This window comes from Melospiza melodia, chromosome 1 (assembly GCF_035770615.1).
Source record: "Melospiza melodia melodia isolate bMelMel2 chromosome 1, bMelMel2.pri, whole genome shotgun sequence".
In the NCBI taxonomy this organism is placed as follows: Eukaryota; Metazoa; Chordata; class Aves; order Passeriformes; family Passerellidae; genus Melospiza; species Melospiza melodia.
The window spans coordinates 136,106,798-136,123,553 of NC_086194.1; the positions used below are offsets into that span (position 1 = coordinate 136,106,798).

Below are 16,756 nucleotides of genomic sequence, written 5' to 3' on the forward strand. Positions count from 1 at the left end.
GATCCCACCCATCTATTGGCAACTTATATCTGTCAATACACAGCCGAAAATAAACAGCAGACTGCCCATGGCTGGCAACCATTTATTTTTCTGAGGTCAGACATGAAGAACGGACATCTATGGATTGAAGCTGGATCTTCCTTTTGGAAAAAAATGGTTTCACTGTATCCATGGCCAAAACCTGCTGTTCTTCAGCACAGTTGTTTCATCTGAGCAGAGACCAGACACAGAACCTCACTCAGAGGGTGGGTACCAGAGCCACACTGGATGGGTAAAGTGCTGCACAGCACACACACCAGTTTCCCATGCTGACAGACTGAGAGACACCAACTAGCCAGAGGTTCATACAGAATAAGTATTTTATTCATGATGTATTTTTTTATTTACATTAAAGTTTTCTTGTATTTCGAACTCTGCTTGGATACCGAAATTAACAACTTTATGTGACTGCACACCTGCTCTATAAGAAATGAAGATAACACAGTTCTTTTCCATAAAAGAAAAAAGAAAACTGCCTGTCGAAATCAAAGTTGATTTTTCTCATTCTCAGTAATTATCTTTTCTCTTTAGAATTAATATGAGTGGAAAATGTAGTTTACTGTAATATAATAAATAGAAGACATTGGGTAATTAGTAGTGCTGGTATATTTCTAAAGTACTAAAAAGACAAACAATAAACTGTGAATTTAATCACGAGTTCTCATACAGTTTCAAGACAGGAAAATTAGAGCTCTCAGCTACAGTTATTTGAGTAATCACATCTGATCTGCATTATTTATTAGTTATTACATGCCAAGTGATTCCGATTGTACATTGCCTGAAATAATTCAGAAGCAAGCATGCCTTTGTTTCTGCTCTGTTTTATAAAGAAAAACCAATGGCATTGCCAAATGTGTATTCTATCTGAATTGCTTCCTTTATTTCACACAGAAAATACAAATCAATGGTAGTGTCCATTAATGGGACAGGCAGCTGGGACAAAATCATCCAGAAATATATTTTCAGAGCTATCCCTGATCCCAAACATTGACAAAATACCTTCTTTTGGATATTTTTATCCCTTTCCCTGTGGCTGTTGAACTTACCTTTCATTTTAGGATTTATTTCTGATATACTCCCTAAAATTCTATAGGACTTTTGCATATATAATAAAATGGCTGAAGCATATTTGGTAATATTTTTGGTAATATGTTTATTTCACTTGACAAATCAACAAAACATGATGAAGTTTCAAGAAGCAGTGTTATGTAGCTTTATTCAGTTAGTTTTGTTGGTTCAAGTCTTAGTTTTGGGCAACTTCCTCCTACAATGCTTTAAAAAGGGAATTACTTAAAATACCTTTTCTTTTTTATTTTCCATAACAACCAAAGAAATAGAGAAATAGTTCTTGGTTACCTTCATTTTCTGCCATTAAAGCAGGTTTGTTGTTATATTTGTCACTGTAAAAACTAAATAAAGTATTCACATCATCAGTTGTGAACAATTTGTGCCAGCAAAAGTTAAAGCGTCAAAGAAACCTCTTTAAAATGCTAACAAATTTACTTACAAACACCTATATTTATTATTTCATAAATAGGCGCAACAGGTTCCATAAAAAAGATTAAATACAGACACAGTATGAAGAAACAATAATACATAGCCATATGTAGAGGTTATAATTTAGCTGTCTCCAATCTGTTTCTGCATCTAATAAAATATCAGGTAAGCATTTGGCAGTTTTATACATAAAAGGACTTAAATGACGTTTACTAACCAATACACATAAAGTGATTTTCTTTTAAAAAAAAAGCAATTTTTTAGGCAGTACAAAATAAATGTGTTTGCTCTTTATCAACATTAGTTTTTTCTCCTAAGTTTTTTGTATTTATTTCATGAGACAAAGCCAATATTTTTAATTAATATAATTTGGGACTACTTTACTTTTTTTCTCCAAATACTTTGAAAATATAGACTATCAGTCAGTTGTTTAAAAATGAAGTAAAAATATGAATGTTTGCCAATTTTACCCTTATTGTGAAATCAATAAACTGGAATGAGCCAGTTTCAATTACAATTAGCTACAAAAACATTCACATTTTATACTCTAGGAGAGTGTAACATAGATGCTATTTACAAACTTGCTATGACTGCTACATCAAGCCATTTAAAAAGTCTTTAGTAGTTTCATATAAACACCCATTATGAAAAACCAATGGAAAATCCAGGACTTTTATCCGAGACATCTACAGTTGCTAAGGCAGTTACTACCGCAGCACTTCACAGCAAAAACCAACATAAAATCTGAATGGTCCAAGTTTCCTTCAGGGAAGAAGAAAAGCAATGTCCGTTATGGGATCTCAGGGAAGGGGTGGAAAGGAGAAAGAAAGAGAAAAAATGGGGAAAAAAACAAAGAAAAGGAAAGAAGCGAGACTATTTTTTTCCAGAGTGGGTGACCCACAAGCTCAAATAGTCCTAAGTGCTTAGCAACTTGTATTTTCTAATAAAATGCAGAACTGCCCTGACTGCATAAAGCAATCCATGATGAAAAGACTTCCCTGCATTCCTCAGTGAAAGGAAAGGAGAGGTGTTTCAGATTTTCAGGTAAGGTAGAGTGCTTTGTCCCTCTGCATGCCCCTGTTCAAAGAGAAAAAGAACAAATGTGACTTTTTTTCTTATATTTGAAAAATTTTTAGTTCTATTCTTCAAGGAAAAAAAAAAAGATCAGCCCCACAACCCCACTGCATGTCATTAATTCCAAGCATATCACTGAAGTACAGCTGCATTGCCATGGTAATAATAAGAAAAAGTCATAGTGACTTATAGCAACCTGGAGACCACATCTGTCTGTAAAACTGCCCAGGACTGGGACATGGGTTTGAGCACTGGTTTGGGGAAACCTGCAGTAGTGGGCTGGTAGCACTGACTATCAAAAACTGCTTGGAGCTCCAGATTTAGCACAGGTCTTGGAATGATGCTCCATAAGTGACCTATAAGAAGCAGCCAGTTTCCTCAGAGGCAGGAGAGCTTCATTACATGAATATAGGTGTCGGCCACTTACTGAGCCTCTGGCATGCTGATTACTGGTACAGATATACCCAAAACATGCTGGATTGGCAGCATTTGCATGATAACCATTTGCAAGGGAACAGCAGAAGCCAAGCAAAGATAGTTTAAGTTCAGATGGATTTACAAAGTCTTATCTACAGAGGGTGGACTATCTACAGGGATATGTGCTCAGAGAAAGCTGCTGGGGATGGGAAGTTACACCCACTGCACATCTGGAGAGCACTTCTAGGAACAATGACACATTGCTTTGTTCCAGAAGAGACCAGGAATCAAATCCACGGGTGGCTGTGGCTTGTTTGACAGAGGACAGTCTATTCAGAGCTCAGTGCAAGTGGTTGTAAAAGTTGTGTAGATTTCAGCTAGGGCTGCAGCACATGTCTTGACATGGTGGTAGAGCACAGAAGTGAAACTGTTCTGCTGAACAAGTGGGCAAGTCATGGGGCAGCAGTGATAGGTATGGGAAAGAATGATGCTGCTGTTCAGACTAGCTAAAGTTCCCCTCAGTGTCAGCAGGTTGTAGCAAAGGTGTTATTCTGAACTAGTAGCCAGAAAATTATTTTTATTCAGTTCTAATTTGAGTTCCAGAAACACTAAAACAATAAGGCAAGTGAAATTTTCGGTTTAAGTAAATGTAATGGATCAAACTGGTCTTTAGTTATGCTTTCTGTTCATTTGTCTGGGCTAGATTTGGCACTTTGGGAGCAAGCAAGAGCTTTTATCTCCCATTGCCTTGGGGATTCAGGCTAAGTCAAGGGGAGGTCAGGCTGGTGGGCATGTTCACAAGGCACAACATCTATAATTTAAAACTGAAAAGATACCTTCTGTTCAGTGTTAAATGTTTCCAGGCAGTTTGTGGCACAGTAACATGGCTCCACAAAAACCAGGCTGCCAGAAGTTGAAGGTTTGAAGGGGTCACTAACCTTATATTGAGGACATAGGGCTCCTACAGGTATGGTGTTTTGTTTCTGGTTACAATCATGTGTTCTTCATGCCATTCTCTTGCATGTATCAGCCCTGCTTCTCGCTGATGTGGTTTTTCATGAGCCCAGCTAGCTATTTTCATGACCCAGACTAGAAAATAGTTCCCATCATTTGCCTCTCATTGATACAGAGTGATCTTAAAACTTCTTTCTTACTCCTTCTCCCTAAGATTTCAGTTCTGATCTGTGGAATGCAAGTTCTCTGAGACGTAGAAACTGTATGTGTTGTGATAAGGTGACAACAATGTCCAATAAATGTATGTACTAACAATTGCTCTCCCATAACAGACTGATAAATACAGGGCCATCACAGACACACTTCAGAAACACTGTGGGGAATGGGCAACAATGCTGTTCCCAAATTCTCTGTCATATACTTGTGTCATGAATGTTGCTCAACACAAGGTGGCATTCACTGGCTGCTTACCCATTACTGCAGTAGTCATTATTCCAGTCCACAGTCTGTGCTGGAGGATTTCTGCACCCTGAACGAACATACTCCATTGCTTGGGTAACAACTTGTGCAGCTGTTGATGTTGGATTGATGATATTCTGATAATCAGGCTGAAGAGTAAATCCCTAGAGGAGAAAACAAGTACATTAGAAAGAATGGAAAAAGAGTAACAGGTTGGGTGCATTAAAAAAAGTAAAAATGCAGGCTGTACTGTGCAATAGTAGAGAATACTAGTTTTCCAGGTGAGATTTTGGTTATAGAACCTATAATAGGCCAAAATGTGTAGGTGCTTTCTAACTTTTAAAATCTTTCTTCGGTTTGAGAAATGAAACACTGCCAAAGCTCTGTTTGCTGTTACACAGTCACAGGATGGAACTAAAGGAGACAGAGCAGAAACAATTCAGAACCAAGAGAACAACTCAATCAGCACTGGGACAAAAAGGTCTGTTTGCTCCTTAGAGCTTCCATTTAGATTAAATGTAAGCACACACACTAGTCACTAATTCCCAGAATATGCAACAGAATCTTTTTGAAGGATGTAGGCAGCAGGTGGCTGACTGTTTTATTAGACTACACCTATTCACGTATTGTTCTCAAAACCCTTTTTCTTCATTCACTCACAAAGGGACCATCTGCTGCTTCTTTTATTTGCACTTCTCTCTCAACTAAACGGAAATTCAACCAAAGGTTTTTAACAGTTGTTGGACTAATGTAGTGAAAGTAGCACAGAATAACTTGCTTTTGAAACCAAGGAGATGAGAAAAAAAAAGTGGAAGTTACAAAGAGACATCTAACCTGCTCCTGGAATTTTCTGTCATATGAAAAGTCATAATCATTTTTAGCTCTTTTGATATATTCTGATGTTTAAATATTGTGTTTAAAACCCAGGAGAACAATTGAAATTTCAAGGCTAGTGTATCTGGTTCACCCTGTACATCGTGTTCCTGTAAAGTAGGAAGAGTTGTACCGGGTAAAATATGGGAACGTTGTATTAAAGGAATCGATGCCTACTGAAAAAATCCAGACCAAACTCCTTCCTGGGGCAAGGGCATACAATCCCACTGAAGTTAACTGGTTATGCATAGCTACTAAATCGGAAATGGAACTTGCACCAAGACGCCTAGTTTGGAAGCTCACTCCTTCCAGCCAAAGATCACATACAGAATAGATAGAATTAACTCTCTTAGTTTTTTGTTAATTCAGTGTTAGTGTGTTGTGTGTGATTGCTTTTCTTACACAGCCTTCATTAGGACAGGAATTTTGTGGACAGATGTTTGTTTTCTGCAGGTTTAAGAAGGCAGCCATGCTACCCTTTGTCAAGATAAATGAATATTCTCAGCTTTCTCTTGTCCCCCTTCATCCACAGAAATTACCTTCCTTCAAATTGAATGTCACTTCCTTCTTCTCATCTCTCTTCCTTGGCTATTCCCTGAGGTTCTGCAGGTGTTTTGCCCCACCTCTCATGTGCACTGCCACCTTGGTCCACTCATCCTGATCATGGGTTTTAGTCTAGGCCATAAATGACTGCTACTTTATTTCTTAATCTTTTCCATATGGAGAACACCCTGAGCAACACTTCAGTACCTTAAACACTCTTGGAAACCTCACTTTATCCCTGTTGACTCCAAGAAACAGACCATTAGTAGTGAGCAAGTTCACAGCTGAATTCTGCATCTAGTTGCCACGTTACTTATATACTGCCCTGTTAATGAGATTAAATAAAGCCTTCCCGTGGTGGATTTTACACCCATGGGGACTGTAGCCCCCACACTCTTGCACTGCCTTTTCACCAGGCTCTAAATCTGTGCAGCGAGCTGCAGAGACAACCCCCATGCCTGCAACAGATCCAAAGGAAACAGTAATTGAGCAGATTTCCCAATGACTTTGATTGGAGTTTTGTGTAATTAGAAGGCTGAAAATTTAGGTTTGTATACTATCTTCATAATTTTTGTTCAAAACACCAAGCATAAGGCCTTTTTAATTCAGCTGTAAGAGGAAACCAACCACAGAAACACATCTTACCACCAGGCACTCAGATTTACCTTCGGTAGTGAATCCCCTGATCTATCAGATATACAAGAAAAACACTATACAGGGACAGTAGCCAGTAGCAAAGTATGCAAGTGAGCAGGCACAGAGACTCAAGTACTCCTAAAATCATAGAATGGTTTGGGTTGGAAGGGACCTTAAAGATCATCTGGTGGGCAGGGACAACTTCCACTAAACCAGGTTGTTCATAGGTCCATGCAACCTGGCCTTGAACACCTCCAGGGAGAGAGAGCATCCACAAACTCTGGACAACACTCCTGAAGCAAGGAGACAGTTCCTCCAAACCCAAGGAAGAGACCACCAGTACAATATCCATTCAATTTCTTCTGGAATTAGGATAAATAAATAGCTTAGGTGTCAGAGAATGGTCCTGGGTTTTAATTCAGGAACTGGGTGTGGATGGATTCTCATATTTTTTCAGGTTTTCTGTGCGACCACAGCCAAATTGCTTTGGCTCTCTTCCAGCAAAGCACGTGTGCACGTGTGTTTTGACTGATTTGGTACCTCTCATGTTAAGGTTGGGGCTGCAGAGCCAAATTTAATTCTTCTACCTGCAAAATAAGGCATAACAATGTTTTCATCTTGATCCTGACAAGTTCTACTTAGTTTATGGCTGCCTGTGATTGGGCTCTGTTTCTTAGGGCACACTCCGGTGATAAATGCTAACGTGGTGCAGGGGTATCTGTGCCAGGCTCCAGTCCTAGAGGGGTCTCAGTGGTCCCTCTGGGAGGTTGAGGGATACCAGAATACCTGATGGAAAACATGCTTGTTAAAGCCAAGTCATTTAAGCAACCTCAACTCAGTACGAAGGACTGATAAAGTATGGTACTGTCAAAGATGTAAACAAAAATTACTTCAGCTTTTTTATCAACAGAAAAAGCTCTGAAAATACAGATCTGTACAACAGAGGGAAACAGCCTTGTACCAGGCTTGTGGTAAATATTTGGGTATTATTTATGTAAGCCCTTAACAAACAATGATGAAATAAAAAGTGTTCAGAAAATGAGTGCTTCGAGGTCTAATTAAACAATGCTGAATGTTTTTGCATTGTAATGCTCAAGAGAAAATCACCAACTGTTTTGCAACATGCCTAGAATTTTAAATTTCATTTTCTTGTCCCAGATTGAAATAAAAATAGGGAACTTGATAAAGATTAATTTGATGTCAGGAGGGACATTTGCTCTTTAATTAGATTTCTGTAGCCCTAGCAGTTTTGTTGTGCCACTGTAGCAAGTCCTAAAAAGCCTGCAGCAGAACTAAAGAGTGATCCTCATCTCCACACTTTACTAGGAACTAATTTCATTTCCTGCCTGTCTGGAGAGGTATTTTCAACAGGCATCAATGTTTTTGTCTTCACAACTGATTTATTCATCAATCTCAATGTGATATTTTAAACCTTTAAATTACATCCAAATCCTAAAGCATCTGTTTATTACACAAGGAAATTGAAAATCTGTCTGTGTGATATCATACAAAGATTTTTCCTTAAGGTTATAAAGGAAGTTGACAGATATTAATGATTTTTTTTTCTCTTGACCTCATTCGAAGACAAAGCTTAACAAAAAAGAAGAAGAAATCTGGACAAATACAGCAGGCTCCTGAGTTTGCTGTATATAAAATATATACCAGAAAAAATGAGATTATTATTTTTGGCAGGCTATGCAATCATCTTGCTGTATACATTTATTTTCTAAAGGAAAAAAATACCTAAAAGTAGACTAAAATGAGTTATTATTTAAAAAAAAAAAGTTACATACATTAATCTTCTGGTGCTTTGTTATGCATAGGTACTTGCAGCCATGGGTACTAGACATTCAGAATTTAGTTTTGCTTCCTCTACCTGAGAACTGAAATGGGACAGAGTTGGACATGGGACTCACCATCCCATGCAATGCTTGGGTGCAGGATTTTGAGCAGGGAAGGTGATGCTTCCAGTTGGGCTACTTAAAAAGGTTTCTTAACAAGATCTGGGTGTATTAAGGAGGGAGTGAACCCTCAGCCTCATCACTCTTCACACCCAAGAGCACAGTGAACAGGCTGGGCAGAGGTGTATGCTCAGAAAGAGGCACAAATGTCCGTGTGAGCAGAGAAAGGAAAGGATGACCTTGCAAGTGAAAACAGGCTGCAGCTTCAGCCTGAACTCTGGAGAAATTGTGCTGATTTGAATGACAAGGGTTAACAATCAGATCATCTAAGGCCAACTGAGCAAAAATTAAACATCATGTCAAACCTAAGAAACAGACTGGAGAGAGACAACTCTGTATCAGTCAAAAAATTATACAGTGATAAGATGCTCATATGAGCATTTAATGAAAGAAAAATCACACTCTTCAAATCTACTGTGAGTCTACTTCTCTGTCAAAGGTGGATAAAAGAAAAACTACGGCAGAGTGGATTTTGACTTTGAAAAGTAAAACTTTAGCACATCTCCTGTTAATGATTTTTAAGAAAAATATAACAATTTTCAGAATTAGAAGTTAATAAAAATCAGGATCTAATTTTAAGCTAAGTATGAGAATAGGGATTATGGTCATTTTTTAATAGTTTAAAAGGATCATCACTGTAAACAAGCATCCCAAAGGTCTACAGTAATGACCTTTTAAAAATTTATTAATTAACTGCTGGAACAGAAGAGAAAAAATGACAAAATAATCTACCTTCAAGAAGTTAAAATTTAGATAACTCAAAATAGAGATTGTTTAAAAGAAATTAAAAAATAATTACTTATACTAGGCATATGACCAAAATGCTAAGACCGAAATTTTATATTGCATTTCAGAACAATTTGGATGCATTGCATCAGCTGCATAGTCCACAGAGTTAATTGATTTTAAAAATAACAGAAATTGTGCAGTCACTGAGGACTTTTGGCTACCAGCACTTCTGATTTTTTTGATGCTCTGTAGTTTTTGTGGATCCTCAAAGGAGGCTGCCTTTCTCCAGCTGGCAGTCACTCTTGATTTGGCAGCTGCACATGTGCAGGCAAGGAGTGCTGGATGTAGAGAAGGACATGCTGTTCCCTGTAGAGCTGTTGAAGATCAGCTCATTGTCCTGGAAGCAGTGGGAACAGAACTCTCTTCTCAGGGCAGCACTTCTTAGCAGACCCTCCTCAAAGTCTGCATAGAAGAGTTTGTGAATTTCACGCACAATGTTTTTTGGAGAACTGTGTTCCTGCCTGCCAGGACTGAAATCTGGATCTCTTTGTGGTTTTTCTTGGAGTTGGCAGTCCTTCAGACATTCTACAAGATGTCCTTTGATAAGAAACTATCCTCCTTTTCCTGGAGAAAGTGACTGACCAAATGTCACAGAGCCAGAGTTCAAGCAGGGGATATGTTGAGAGCAGGGATTTGCAGAGCCTGCTACTGTTGAGTGTCACACTGGTGAGCCATGGACTATTTCAAAGAGGGATGTTTGAAAAAAAAAAAAAAAAGGCCAAAAAACAAACCAAACAAACAAACAAAAAGCGGGCAAAAAAGGAAAACAAAAAAGGGAAGGAAAGGAAAAAAAATAGAAAGAAAAAGAGAACCCACAACTGATGATTTTTACTTCTAACATGCCTCCAGCACAGTCTGCAATGAAGTTGCCCAGCCAGGTGAGCCAACACCTGCAGTAGAAAACTGCTCTGCTGGGAAGCTGTTGGCAGACTTACTCTTCTCTTGCCTATTAAGCTCCATGCTACAGTATGACATGACAAAATTTGCCTCTTTTTTTTCTTACAGTGCATTAGTCTATTTAGTATGAGTGGTGCTGAGGCTTCCAAAAAAGGAAAATTACTCCTGTTGCAAGTCACTCCCTAGGGAGTGGTATGTTAACTAGTTTCTGTTCTTGCTGCCTTCATGGGGTCTTTGGACAGGTTTATGGTGGCCATAACTAAGCATGGAGGAAATAAAACAATTTGAGGGAAGAGGAAGTGAAAAAAAGTTGGTTTAAAAACAAATATTGCTCTCCTTTCTCAGAATTCATATTCTTCCATTCTTCTTGGATTTTTATTCAGCAGAGTGTTTTACACAGTGCTGTTTGGGACGGAACATCACACCCAGACCTCCCCTTCCCTTCTCACCATAGGCCAGAAAGACAGTGTGGTGCCTCCTCTTTCTCCTTACTGCTGTTGACTCTGAGCAGCTAGGAGAGCTCAATTTTTCTCCCACTACATCTTTTCCTCTTTAACAAGCTCTGTGATCAGCAGAGTGTTTGCTCTATTTCAACCAGAAGGGAGAGAAGAGTCCTTTGACAATTGAGTCAGAAAGAGGCCCTTACTTTTAGGTTGTAATCTCTTGACTTTTTGCTATTTGCTTCCTGGTGACCAGCCTATCTTCTATGCTCTAACACAGTATGAAATCCTGGTGTTGTGTTTTCTATCATTTCTTGACTAAAAAGAGTCATACCTAAGAAACTGAGCAGGATACCACTGTTCTGTTCTGTTCTGTTCTGTTCTGTCATGGCAAATCATGGTATTGTCAGTACACCTCTAGCCCTATAATGTAATATATATTTTGCTATATTTAAATTCAATTCACAAACTCTATAAGCTGTTATACGTTAAAAAAGAACAAACAAATATTCCAAAGTGAAATGACATAGACTTTCTCAAGCTCAAAAGCCGCAAGACTGTAAAGCAAAAGCAGGAGTGTAAGAAATATAAATTGGCTTGTAGATATTACACAGTGATTAAAGAGAGAAGAGAGGTGAAGCATGGCAGTGAAGCATTTCAGCGAGTAACAAGCACCTTGAGTGAAACAGAAATATCTCACCACAGTATCTTCATTAAAAGCATCAGCCTTTCTAACTAAGGAATATGAGTTAGCAAAAAGCATTTGACCTAAAATGTTGTGAGTTTAACAGGAACACAGAGGTACAGCATTTTTACTTAACTATAATTGTCCTTAGTTAAAAAAAAACTCATCATGATAAAGATCTACATTCTGACTTCTAGAGACCTGTTTTCTACAGCCAAGGGTCCTGTATTGTTTCTTAAGCTAGAAACAAATCAACTGTGTGCCATATACGTCACAGATGACTGAAAGTACTTCCAAACCATGGATGCACATACCTTATGCTACAAGCTTGCAACTTGGCAAAATTAAACATTATCAGATTCATACTACATTAGCTTTTCTTTGGTAGAGAGTTTAAAGTAATGCCTAAGTGTTTATTCATATAAAAATGAGAGTTTATGTATAAATATGTAAGTATCCAACATCTTTTGTTAGCCCCAACTCTACTCTTAATTCACTAAATGGAGACAGATTTTCAAATCTATTCAGTAAATTATGCCTAAAAATTCTGGAAAAGACATAGGGAATTCTGCATTGGACGACTAATACGCAAGTGATACTGAAGCTGGCAAACAATCTGAACTTGGAAGACTGAGTCACTGTGCAATAAAAACTTGTTGAAATGTCGTTATAGGATCTCAACAGGTGGCTGTCACAGATGTAATTCCTCATGTTTGGTAAATGAACCAGAGTAGTGCCTTGTCTCTCACTCCAGACAGACCCTCCTGGCTCACCCACCTAGGACTTCCTCCAGCCAATTCCAGCTGCCCGGGCTTGGGGTCAGCTCCTGAGTTTCTCTGAGCATGGCTCTCCTGGAACACTCACACCAACTGCAGGAAAACCATCATGAATACATGCCTCCACATATGTGTGGTCATAAGTCTGTTGAGCCTGTTTTCTCTGATAGTGGCAAATTGACCGAACTAGGAAAAAGTGGTGAACACTTCACAAGTTTTCCTTTCTGATTACTCCAAATCACTCCTGAGACTAAGTTCAAAGTTTCTGAATAAATACCAATCTTCCTGAGCATATCTTGATTTATCTCCTGAACAACTAAGTTTATCAGTCCAAATTGTTTTCAACACTTTTGGGGTTTTTTTTCTGCTTTGAAAAATTTCTTCCTCTGTTAAATTGCTCTCCTGGCAAGAAGCTATGGTTTGCATTCAAGTATTCTCAATTCTAAAGACCAATCTTGAGATGAAATGTTTCTGGCTTTGAAAGCAAATGCAAATGCCTTGTTAGCAAAGGTGAATTTTTAGAGAAATATAAAACATGGAGCAAGTTCATGACTATGCATTATCAGTTGGTACTGACAAGTTTTGTGCATACAAATTTTGTAGATTCTTGCAATTCCATTCAAAAAATTTTCATTTTACTGCCACTTTGCAAAGCAAGATATTATTATTGATAGTTAGATCTCATACAATACAAAAGGAAATTTTCTCTCATGCAATCAACAGTTTATCTGCTCTCTTTATATTCTTCTGTAAGCCTGGAAGGCACAATACCATGGATGGTCTGCATTAACTCAGAACTCGTAGGAAATATATTGAGAATCAACTATCTAAAACATTCAGAGTAGGGGAAAAAAAACCAAACAAAAAAGCCCCATATTGTGATGGTGGACACAGCCCATTTATTTCCAGTAAAAAGAAGGTATGTCTATTTAGCAAAATCAAGCTGTGAATGTGGAGTAATGTAACACACTCATGTTCACTTAATCTAGCATGTTCAGCCCAAACTGGGCTGCTTTATATTTCCTCTGACAATTCTCCACCACCGTCAGCACAAGGATAACAGCATAAGCTACAATCATAGTTTTTCTAGACATGCCTGCCGTTTGTTTGCAAAGTGTGACTCCTGAAGGCTTTGCATTTCACTATTTCAGGGTAGCCACAGATTTGCAGATGGATCTATGGGCAGTGATGGACATTGTCACTGGCACAAACACTTCTACTGCAGTTTTCCATCCTCTAGTTAAACTCCTTCATTTGTTCTTGCCCTTGGGAGACTAAGCCTATACGACCATGGTTTTGGAACCAACGAACCAACTTCTGGATGACTACCCTCCCCACGCCCTCCCCAAAAATAAAATAATCCCCCAGAGAACTGAGAAGCCCCAACTTACTTGCTGCATTGTAGGTGAGTGTAAAGCAGACTGGACCTGCATTGGTAGCTGGTTTCCAATGGACTGCTGCATTGGGATCGGCTGGTGCTGCTGGATGTTGAGATGCTGGTGCAGAGGGGGGCTGATCTGGAGCGGAGGAGGAGGGGACACAGCCATGTTTGCTATGGAAACAGTCACTGGCATTTGGTTGTTGGGCTTGGGCGCTATGTTCCTGGGGATATTGGCATGCATGGCGGTGATGTGGGGATTCATTCCTGCTTGTTGGTGGTAGTGGGAACTGAGGTACAGTGCAGAGTGAGCCTGGGCAGGCCCATGAAACACTGACTGCTTTGAATTCATCATCTGAGGTTGTGGGGAGGCTTTAACATCCACAGGTTCGCTGTAGCTCTGTTGGAGAAAACAAAAATCAGAAATTGCTTAGACGTTACCAAATATGGCTGTTCTACCCCCCTGAAGTCTGTTTAAGTGCCACACCATAGGCAAACATTTATCTGGACCATCAAATTTTCCTTGACATGGAGTTTGGTTATTACTCTAGAAAAATAATTAATCCCTTTTCACCTTGCACTTTTGCCTTCAACATTGTAAAAAGAAAAATAATTTAGGTCCTTCATTTCCTGGTCTAGCCTGGCATTTTCTTTATCCAAACTTGGAACTGCCATCACTGATCTAATATCATACACAACCAAGGCAACCAAGCCTGACACATTTTTTCACATAAGCAGCCACTATTATTGTCCTCAGATTCCATGGCCTAGTTGAAAGGCAAATTAGGAGGGTGGGTTACAGATAAACTCTGTAGTGATTTTTGACTTGCCCTGTTTTTCCATCTGCAAACCATGGACAAGATTTTCAAGATCTTTTACCATATACATTGATATTGCTAATAGTTATTTATCAGTTAGTTAACGTGATGAAGAGGCTAAACCCCATCCTCAGTTGTTCTGCTGCATGGAACAAATACACTAGCTGCTGTGCCAATCCCTTTATTTTGAAATATTTTGTGTTGAAATGCTATCCATGCCATCAAACATATTACATAGGCCATGCATTAAGAGAAATAGAAATACTCTGAATAATTTCTCTTTTAGCAAAACATGCTTTATTAATCCAAAAATTCTGTTTAAAACTTACAGCTATATAAATGTTAGCCTGCACTAGATATAAGGAAGTTATCTTTAGTCTAAAGCTAGAAGAATACTACATAGATATGAGAAACTGCAGCTTTCAGAAATATTATGGTTGGTCCTGATTTCTTAAAGTTACTAATAATAAAACTTGTCCATGAATGAATATGAATTTTAATAACATTTTTGTTCTAATATTTACAACTTGTTACATTTGGTTAAACTCAATTTACTCAATTGTTTTCATACATTTATTTTCTTAGATATCTGGAGTGCTAACTGTGTGCTAAAATAAATGAGAAAAAAACATTAAGAATTAACTCACATGCTTATAGGTGGGAATCATAATTTGAAGTTAAGTCATACTGGGATTAATAGTCAGTGAAAGGTGAAACATGCTGGGAAAAGAAAGGCAGAAACGTCCCTCTGGAGAAAGTCACTTTGTCAAAACAAGGCTTAAAGTGGAATACAAGCCCTTATTCTGTGATCTCCGTGTCATGTTTGCTCAGTTTACAAGTCAGAGTAAGCTTCATGTTACTCTCAGCACTCCAGGGTCAGTGAAGTCTATTTGTATTCCTTCTGAAGGATGCACCATCACCAACAATCTGTTGACACGAGCGCCGCTGAAATTGCTTCATTATATGCAATGATGAAGATGAGAATGATAACTTCCTTCTCCCTATGTGTAACTGCAGTTCCATTAGCAAAAAAACCCTTGTTTTCTCCAGTAAATGAAGGCAAATTAAATGAATATGAAAAAATTAATGCAAATCTCTGTCTCTGTGGATCTGCCTAGCTCTGCTCACATGTGGGTGTACACGTGTGCAATATATGTTATGTTCATGTTTGCAGGATTCAGATGCTGACATTAAAGCCTGAAAGTAGCTGAAAATCTGCCATTATTTGGATATTATTTTTTAAACACTGAATTAATGTTCATGAAAACATGGGAAGAATTTCCCCCCCCCTCTTCCCAGTTGTATTTTTAGAACACTCCTGAGTGTAGAAGCAATGATGGGCAGGTTTACTGAAATTTCAGCAATTCAGAAGGTTTGTTAATTAGCAGCATGGTCAGGAGACTCCTCTTGGGTGTCCCATGCTTATTACACATTACAGGAGGAGCAGGCTGTGTTCTTTCTTGAGAGACTTGGAAGTTTTTCTGAGAGCCCCGTCCCCTCATGGAAACAGTTTGTCTTTCCATGATGCAGCTGGCAGGCTCTCTGTGGTCCAAGCAGGGATAATTGCTCCTGAAGTGTCTAAGGGCAGATTGGCTAAACTATTCCTCCTGGAGAGGTGAGTGCTGCAAAAAGCCTTTGCTGACATACTGATACACACTTCTATTTCATTTTTCACTACAAAGATGCTGCCATACACACCTTTAACAAAGAACCAGGGAACCAATCTAATTACTGCACAATTCTGAGTTCACACATAAGTGGTGGATGCATGGCCCACACTGATAAAATTACAGACATATAGATAGTATAATTTGATACTTTAAATGCTGAATTATGTTAAGAGGAATTGCAGACTCTATGGTCAGAGATAAATAACACTTATTAAACCTCTGAGAAGAGCTCTGCAAAGTGATCAAAAGGGACAGTTTCAGTTGTCTCAAGCTATGAATCAACTTTCTATATGTTTCACCATCCAGTAAAAAGCACAACACTTCAGCTTAAGAGCAAGTATTTTGCTATAACTTAGGATGCTTTAAGTCATATGTGATCTGAAACCAAATTGTCCAATATCGGTGGAAAACACATCAATATTATCAGTTACTGGAATCTTGATAAATGAACCCATTAAATGCCATTCTTCAGCATACTGCACTTTCAGCTTTTTTCTGCAGCTGGGTCAGAAACACATATTTTGTAAGTATTGCTGGACCTAATAAAATAGGTGATGTCAAGTATTTCAGCTTTGTGATATCACTTTGCTGTGAAATATAACAAGAAGCATGTATGACACAGGTCACACTATGATTTTGGGCTCACTTGCTGCTCTCACAGACTAGAATGGGCATTGCACTGGTCCAGTGCAGTACCAGACAGTCTTAGGCAAGGACTTTTATTATGATTAAAAATTGGAATGAAGAAAGAATGGATTTGACTGTCCAATAAGGGCTTCAAATGCACAGTTACATTCCCTACTTTGCAGGTTGGATTTCAGCCAATATTCTCTTGACTTATGCAAGGAGA

The 16,756-nt window shown here is 38.5% G+C and overlaps 1 protein-coding gene across 3 annotated transcripts in view; it reads right to left on the bottom strand.

Annotated features, from left to right (window-relative positions):
- Nucleotides 1-1,167: 1,167 nt before the first annotated feature.
- The window catches only part of TOX (thymocyte selection associated high mobility group box), a 217,082-nt gene continuing 201,493 nt past the window's right edge, over nt 1,168-16,756 (bottom strand). For all 3 annotated transcript variants that reach the window (XM_063169176.1, XM_063169184.1, XM_063169168.1), the window contains 3 exons: nt 13,432-13,818; nt 4,453-4,604; nt 1,168-2,613 (listed from right to left, as the gene is read on the bottom strand). In XM_063169176.1, coding sequence (XP_063025246.1) covers nt 2,577-2,613; nt 4,453-4,604; nt 13,432-13,818 — 576 coding nt within the window. In that variant the 3' untranslated portion in view covers nt 1,168-2,576. The remainder of the gene's footprint in view (nt 2,614-4,452; nt 4,605-13,431; nt 13,819-16,756) is intronic.